We start from the raw sequence: 9,076 nt of genomic DNA, 5'->3' as shown, positions 1-9,076 counted from the left end.
TAGTAACCCTATTCAGAAAATGCTCAAACAATTTGGCCTTACCAAGAAAAAATAATGCCACAAGAAGAGTACATTAAAATGATTTCTCTTACTGTGCTCTCCTACCTAGTCAAAAACAAACAAAAAAAGAAATTAAAAAAAATATGGTGCTTGGAGACAATGTACAATAAGTTATATGGATGTCCCATTTCCCTTTTAGCAGTAATCATATAAAAATGAAATGTGAAAGATAAAGCAAAGAAAAAGACTAATCTAACTTGTAGAGAACTGACTTAACAAAAGGTTTTATTGTTTCGTTTTCACTCTGGTCAAATAAATAAATAAATACATATAGCATGATACAGATAATTTCTCCAAGAAGTACTTGTAATGGGGTAACTTTTTACCAAGTTGAGTTTTAGCATCAAAGTAGACTTGTGGGAAGTATCTGTCAATGATCTCCCACACTTCACATTAAAAGCCAAAGCTCTTACCGAGTAAGCACTGAAGTAGCCACCGACAGGTCATTAAAGGAAATAGCAAATTTGCTCATGAAAGATGGTGCTCCCGAAAGTAGGAGAGCTTTTGGCAAATGACCTAGAAAAATACGGGCTATGGCTCCACAAAACTGCAGCTCCAAATAAATTACTTTTATGAAGTCATTCAGGAAGAGTGGAATAATAACTTGGTAGGATAAATCCATGCTGCAAAGATGCGACAGCATTGCTGTTGGTCGTGTAGTCAAGAACTAAACAGCTATTAGACCCCACAGTCCCAAATGCTATGCGCCTGGGAGCTCTCATTACTCAGACCTCTTGGTCTAATCACTTTTGAAAAAGCAACCTCTTCTGGGAGGTACTAAGCACATTTTTCACCACCACCCCCCCCAGCTGCTGGTTAATTTGTGATTAGAATACTTGATTTTGCTATGACTAAACTGTTGCTTCAGGCTGAATTTTGAATGGGTAGTTTTGTTTATTTAGTTTTTATTGTATTTCATCTGGGGAACTCATACTGTGGTTTTGAAAATTAAGAAAAATAATTTTTAGAAAGTATAACAATCCCATTATACTGCCTGATCTAATTTTTTTGGGGGGGAAAAGGTTGGTGATAATATGTTTACCATTGAAATTTTAAAAAAATGCATGACATGTGATGTCTTTCGCCCTGTTAGATCCACAGGGGGATGCATGATTAACTATATATTGCTTATTGTTTCTAGGACAGGCAAAGCAAGCACTGCTCAGAATATTGAAACTAGTGACATCAAAATAATAAAAAAATATGATGTGCACTTGTCAAGAAAGAACTGCAAGAGTCTGACAGATCCTAACATATCAAAAAATAGTTCTGTAAGCCTCTGAAATTGATGAGCACCCTGCCCTAAGGACAGACACAGCAGCAATTGAACAGACTGCAAATAGGTTAGGATCTCATCTCAATTTTCATCAGTTATAGTCTCTACAAATACCTTAGGTTATTATCTTAACCATTTGTTTTGTCTTCCTCTGGATGGATGGATGCTGTGACGTCCTCTCACAGTGTTGAAGAAACAAGCTTATTTTCAAAATTTGAATAGAAACCAGCAAAAATCTAACTCAGATTCCTATTTAGAGACCAAAATATTCAGCTTTAAGCGCTCTGATTTAATTTGTTTTTGATGGATGACAGTTAAATCCTTCATGAGGTTCCCACTGTTTCCCTTTTTTGGCACAATTGTGGTGCCAAAAGCAAGACCAGATCTGCCCTGAAGCCAGGATGACCATTGCCCTAGAGCATCAGGTCCATTGGGAGTTCCTGGAAATCCTGTTCCATTTTTTGTTTTTTAGTTTTATTTCTTAAGTCAGATTAGAATCAAAAAGAGAAGATGTTCCTAGACTCCTGGGTCATGTCTTAGAAGTCTTTAATCCTTGTTTTTCCATGATGTTCCACAGTTTGCGAAGGTTGGACTGGGTGATGACATCATCAGGTTTCAGCTGGAGGGCCCTCAGGTAGTTGGCCTCAGCTTTGAGAAGCCTGCCGTTGAGATGGAGAATAGCTCCCAGATTCATGAGGGCAGCCGGATACTGGAACGGGAGAAAGGAAGGGAAATGATTAAGGGGGAGCACTGCAAGTTTCCCTTCTCTGAAGACAAAAAACTTCAGTCGCTTATGCAAATGATTCCCTTATGTCTTGGAGGCATTTCATAGAAGCAATTTTACAATTTATACAGATAGACCAAGATAACCAGAAGAAAAGTTTTCAACGAGCTGCTGTGTGTTTCATGCCTTAAATGGAACAAGAGCCTGGAGAAAGAGCATTTATTTTGTGGTGTTTTTTCTCTAATGGGGACACACAGACAATACATGAAGACTCTGTGTGCTAATCTAGTCAGACTGTAATTTCCTTGGGGAGGAAAATTAAAAGTGATACTATTTCAAATGAAAACAATTGAATTTTATTTAAATCCAGTGCTAAGAATTTTGTTAAGTGGAAAAAAAAAATCTGACACACCAGTGTCTTTCTATCCTCTTTCTTACTTGCATCCTTCCCATTCCCTCAAAATGGAAAGACAATGCAATAAGGTTATAATTACATTTTCCTGGGGGATAGGGAAAAACTAGGAAGTTCAGCTGGGGCTATAAAATGTCTGAGACAAAGGGGCTATCTTCATCAAGGGTCAACAGGGCTGTTTATCAAGAACTTTTGCTGTCTTTATGCCTTTAATGCTTAAAGGTCCTATTGGAAAGAAAAATATCAGAAACAGAGAGATTGAGACAGGGACTCGACCTGGGATTTCATTAATATGGAGAATACCAGGATACGGATATCCTTCCACTAGTTCAACATCTCCTCTGCAACCCAGAGTTGTAGAGAAATGCCTAGGATAAATCTCTTTTCCATGGTCACACAGCTAATACATGGAAAAGGTATGATTTGAACTCAGGTACTCCAGGCTCTTTGAAGATAGCTCTCAACTGCTGCACCATGCAATCAGCAATAAATAAAATACGCAGAGCTCTAACTTTGTGAGAACCAATTTTTATATGGAGATTTCCTAAACCATTTTATGGTACTCATTTATATACATATTAATATTTTATAAATAATAGTAGCTAACATTTGCATGTTATAACACTATATGCCAGGCACTGTGCTACAATTATCTCATTTGATCCTCACAACAACCCTGGGAGGTAGGAGCTATTATTGTCCCTATTTTATAGGTGAAGAAACCAAGGCAGAGATAAGTAACTTGCCCAAGTTCACACAGCTAGTAAGTGCCTGAGACTGGATTTGAACTTAGGTCTTCCTGACTCCAGTTCCAGTGCTCTGTCCACTGTACTTAAGACCAATCCCTAAAATCAAGACAGATTTTAAAATGTAAGATCAAAAAATGGTTTAAAAAAAGTTAGTTTCAGTTGTGGCTTACAATACTACTGAGAAAGTTTGTTCCCCCAATTGCTTAAAACATGGCCAAAACAACCAACCAATCAACCAATCTAAATGAAATAAAATGCCACTTAAAGAGAAAAGAAATGTTCTGGTATCTGAAAGCTGTTCTTTCCCCTCTATGTACTCTTCTTGTTTCCCTATACATCCTGGATGGCTACATAGCAAGAAAAAATTCTGACAGTCTCATAATTAATTACAGATTTCAAATCTCAGTTAAAACAACAACTACTCCTTTCCAGAAAGCAAAATCAGGTTTCCTGGTAATGAACTGTGAATTGAGCTCTAGTACCTCAAAATAAAATAAAAAAGTCCTTGTAATCATTTTAAATTTTAAGTACATCCAGGACTTTTACTGTGACTTATTCACACACACACACACACACACACACACACACACACACACACACACACACACCTTTTAAGATACAGCTTAACACCATTATTTCTACTTAACAAATGAGGAAACCAAGGCAGTTTCCTGGGATAAAAGAAGTAGGATAAAGGCAGACATTATTAGATATTGCCATTTGTGTCCAAGGTCAGCTTCTCTTCATTTTCCCATGCTGACTTTTCATACACATTAGAAAATTTCTTAAAAGAATTGAAACAAAAATCTTTTTTTCTACCCTACTTTTTTTATTAACCAGAACAGCCTGCTTGCCAAGCATCTGGTTGGCATTGTTAGTTGACAAGGGACTATAAAGCAATAAGACTTCTTTTTTTTTTGGTATAACTTGTATATCCCAATGAATGCTGTCCTCCATACAGTCATATTTGGCCATCTTCGCTTATTTCAATAACACTTTGCTGCTTGAAACGTGATCAGAATGGTTCTTTTGAATCTGTCATCAAGGACATATTATGATATCCACAGGAAGAAGTCAGTTTCATTCTTTTATATATACTTTTTAAAGAACCAAAATGATATTATTCAGATTGATTCCTATAAATTCTCATATGTTTCCCCCCAAAAAAACCTACTGGAGACCTGCTACCAAAGGAGGAATTTTCAAAAACAAAATATAACAATAAACAGATATAGGGTGGAAAAGTAATTTCATGAGAAGGATTTTTCAGAATTTTGTGAAATAATAGCAAGGTATGTGTGTATGTATACATATATATGTATATGCTTGCCAATGTAACACTTTGAATGGGACGATGTTGATTTCACTGCACGTTCATAGGGAAAATGAACAATAACAATAATCCCATTATTTTATCATCATGCCTCAGTGGAGACGGGGAAGGAATAAATATTCATTAAGTGCCTACTATGTGATAGGCGGTATATAAAGTGCTTAACAAATATTACCTCCTTTTATCTTCACAACAATCTTGGGAAGTAGGTGCTATTATATACTCATTCTACATTTCAGAAAACTGAGGAAGACAGAGGTTAAATGACTTATCCAGGATCATACAGCTAGTAAGTATCAGAGGTCAAATTTGAACTCAGGTCTTCCCAGGACCAGGTGAAGTACTCTACCCACTTCAACACTTGCCTGGCTTGTTAAAAATGCTGTAAAAACTCTAGTTTTTGTTTCTCCTTGTTTCCTGCTTATGTGTCCTATCTCCACACGTTGATTATAAAATCTTGAAGTTTAAGATACCCTGTGTTATAAATTTTTACATCATTTAAGAATATTTAGCATAGTAATATGGTACTGTAGGAGTCCAAAAGCGTGGGGGCTCCGACAGTCTTCACTTGCAGATGTGATAAGTAGGAAGGAAAAGACTTTTATGACTTCAACAAGCCTTTTCATCTACTTTTTTTTGGGGGGAGGGGTTTTAAACAAAGGTAAAGATTAACAAACAAAGCTAAATTAAATATCTTTATTAATCAAGCGGTGTAGTCCAACATAAAAAAAAAAATCAACAAATTTAGAATAGGAGGGCCCGGATTCAAATCCCCGCTCTGACAATTATTGCCTGTGTAACCTTCAGAAACTGATTTGCCTTCCTGGGAACTTAGATTGCTCATCTACCACCATCCCCTCCCCCCCCCCCAGCCAAAAAAGGAGGGGAGGGTTTGGATAATATGAACTCTAAGGTCCTTCCCAGCTCTAAATCAATGACGCTATGATTCTCTATTGTCCCCACTTAATGTAAAAATAAAAACAAGTCTTCTTTCAACCATGAAATTATTTCAGTTAATGATTTTTTACTATCAAGAAGCTAGAATTGATTGTATGAGATGGATGAAGATGTAAGCAGTTGCCATATGACCAAATAAACAGCTGTGGAGGATCCAAACAAAAGGCTGCCTAGCCTAGCTTGATAACCCAATGCAAGGACTTCAGGTGACTGCATGCCTGATTAAACATTGGCGTCAACACTTTCTGCCAGCTGTAACTCACAGGCCAGAAAAACAGCCAACCAGCCCTAATCACTGATGTTTTCCCTTACACACTTTGTCTTTTATTGAAGACAGCTGATGAAACTTTTCAGCACATTAACAAAGGCAGTCAGCAGCTCTAACATAGGGCTCGTAGCTCTGCACAACAAATGACAGTACCTACTTCTTCACAGACTCCAAAGGAGAAACAGATCTTCCCTCATTTCCTTAAAGAGGACAGATGCTTCACATCAAATGGTCTGACTGGCAGTTCTATCGAGGCAGCAAATGACGTCTTTCAGAGTCTATGGGGAATTCAGCCCCTATTGTGATATTCTGAAGATCTTTTGAGGATTTTTTAGCTCCAGGGAGAAAGCAGTAGGATTAAAATCACATGTTTGGCCAAAATCCAATAATAATGGAGATTGTTTTTCTTATTCTACAAGAAGTAGCCACCCTTACCCCCAATTTTGGCCAAATGGTGCACCTCGGTAGCAAGGCAAAAATGGTGTCAAGGAATGAAAGCATTTACGATAGAAAAGGTGGGGAGAGATAGGTGGGTTCATTCAAGAAGCATTTATAAATACCTTCAATATGGCAAACATTTGGAATATAAACAACAACAAAAAAAAAGCAAGCAAACAAAACCAACATCTTTTCTCAAGAGTTTGAAGTCTATTGGGGATTTCAAAATGGTTAAGTTGTCCCAAAAATGTGATATGGGTATCATGGAAACTGAGAATCTCAATTACTTTAGTAGCCATCTAGCCTTACACAGGCATGAAAGAAATTCACAGTATAAACTACCCAACAAATGATCAACCAAGCTCTAATAGAAGAGTTCCAAGGAGGGGAAGCCACCAGCTCTTGAAGCAGATGGTTCCGCTCTAAATCACTGGAAAGTGGTCCATGACAATGAGCCCAAATCTGCCTCTTTGCATCCTCCATTCATTATTTCTGGTTTGGGGCTCTGAAACCAAACAGAACAAGGCTAGAACTTCCTGCATATACCAGTCATTAAGATGTTTGATGACACTTCCAACAGGAACTGGACAACAGCTGAACAAATGATGGCATATGAATGGAATGGAATAGTGATGGGTGGCAAGTATAGAAGAAAGGGATAGCTTCAGAGAAACCTGGGCGGACTTGTGTGAACTGATGCAAAGTGAGCAGAATGAGAACACACAGACATATGTGTATATATGTGTGTGTCTATATATGTGTGTCTATATATATGCATGTGTATGTGTAGGCATGTGTACATGTGTACATGTGTGTGCACACTAACACATCAAAAAACAACTCTGGAAAAATTAAGAACTCTGATCATTTTGGTGATCAGTTCTGATTCCAGAGAACCTGTAATAAAGCATGTTACCCACCTCCTGAAAAAAAAAAAGGGATATTCTGGATTCAAGGGGAAGAATAAGACACATATTTTTGGACATGGTCATTGTAAGAATTTGTTTTACTTGATTATACATATTAGTTACAAAGATTTTGTTCTTTTTATTTGCATGGTGGTAAGAAGGAGAAAATGAATACTTACTGAATTTTTATGGAAAGATTCAGAGAGTGCTTGAATAATCATTTATAGAGTATAGGATGACTAATATGGAAATAGGTTTTGCACGATTGCATATGCATAACCTATATCAAGTTGCTTACTCTCTCCGGAAGGGGGCAGGGAAGGAAGAGAGGGAGAGAATTTAGAACTCAAATTTAAAAAAAAAAAATGTTAAAAATTTGGTTTTACATGTAAATGGGGAAAAACAAAATATTCCTAGAAAACAAAAGAAAGAGTATGGAAGCAAAGGACCTAGTTTTATGTTACAATAAGAATGATGCTGAAAGTTCAACCATGGTTGTATAGAAGAGAATAACTGAATCAATGCAGGCAATGAATCAGTTGCCTACTGAATAAACAACCAAATAAATGAATGAACAACGAATATATAGATGAGTGAATGAACAAACAAATAAGTAACTCCTGTCTTTTATAGTTCTGAGAGAATGGCAATGAAAGGCTAGAAATCACATTCTATCTCATACAGCATTTACAAATCCTTTGTGTTTTACATATAATCTATGATACATGCCATCTGTGTGCTACTGGGCAGGTCACTTAATGCTTTGGTGCCCCAAACAATTCCAGTTTGCATTGAAAGAGGGAGTTGTCACACCAGAAGTTGCTTACCCTAATGAAATCAAAGGTCTGTAATAAAATCTGAGCATGATTTTTCATCAGAAGGGAAAAAAGTCAGAAGAGAGTAAGACACTGTAAAGAGAAGGAAAGATGGATGGAACAAGGTCTTAGAAGGGATATGATTAAAGGCATAAGTGTCAAGTTTAATTTTAGCAACAGGCAGCATGGTAAAATGAACAGACCACAGGACTTGGAGTTCAGGAGATCTGAGCCCAAATCCTGCCTCAAAGCTGCTAGTTTGAATAATACTGGTAAGTCTCCTTGAGCTATTATGGTCCTTAGTTTCTTTATTTCCAAAATGGGAGGGGGTTAGAGTCTATGTGCTTTAGGGTCTAAATAAACCTATAATTCTAAGATTTGTAGTTGTTGTTGTTTAGTTATTTCTGACTCTGTGACCCCGTCTAGGGTTTTCTTGACAAAGATACTGGAGTGGTTTGCCATTTCTTTCTCCACATCATTTTACACATGAGGAAACTGAGGCAAAAAGGGTTAGGTGACTTACCCAAGGTCACACAGCTTAAAAAGTGTCCCAAGCCACATTTGAACTCAGGAAGGTGAGTCTTCCTGACTCCAGGGCTAGAGTTGTATCCACTGTGCCACCCAGCTACCTTATTACTGTACCTATTATTGTAAGAAGTATGATGTGGCTGCCATTCAGTGTCACATATATTTAGATTGTCTGGTACCCTTCCCAAGGAACACTTAAATGTCAACCCAGGCCTTCCTGACTCTGAAGACATTGTAGGGGTTTCAGAAATAAATGATTGCTAAATTGAATTCACAAGAATTACGAGATTGGATAATGAAAGAAATCATTTTCAATTATGGGAAAAGAAGGTCTCAAAGAGAAATTACATTTTAACAAACCTTTGAAGAAAGGTAAGGTTTTACAAGATGGATATTGTGGAAAGGAACATTCTAAACATAGGGAACAGCTGGAAAAAAAAGATACAAACATGGGAACATACAGGAGAGTAGTCTGATCTGGCTGAACTATGTGTGAGAAAAGACTAAAGAAGCTATGGTGTAGGGCCACTTGATTGAAAATCTCGAATGGCAGGCTAAGGTCTTTATTTGGCAGGCAATGAGAAACTATTGAGATCTCTGGAAAGTTC

The 9,076-nt window shown here is 37.2% G+C and overlaps 1 protein-coding gene across 1 annotated transcript in view; it reads right to left on the bottom strand.

Moving 5' to 3' along the window:
- Nucleotides 1-1,767: 1,767 nt before the first annotated feature.
- Nucleotides 1,768-9,076, bottom strand: part of TMTC2 (transmembrane O-mannosyltransferase targeting cadherins 2) — a 518,935-nt gene continuing 511,626 nt past the window's right edge. Inside the window, 1 exon segment of the mRNA XM_072655497.1 lies at nt 1,768-2,045. Coding sequence (XP_072511598.1) covers nt 1,866-2,045 — 180 coding nt within the window. The 3' untranslated portion in view covers nt 1,768-1,865.

This window comes from Notamacropus eugenii, chromosome 3, assembly GCF_028372415.1.
Source record: "Notamacropus eugenii isolate mMacEug1 chromosome 3, mMacEug1.pri_v2, whole genome shotgun sequence".
In the NCBI taxonomy this organism is placed as follows: Eukaryota; Metazoa; Chordata; class Mammalia; order Diprotodontia; family Macropodidae; genus Notamacropus; species Notamacropus eugenii.
The sequence above is the reverse complement of the archived record's forward strand: the minus strand, read 5'-3'. Positions and strand labels throughout refer to the sequence as shown.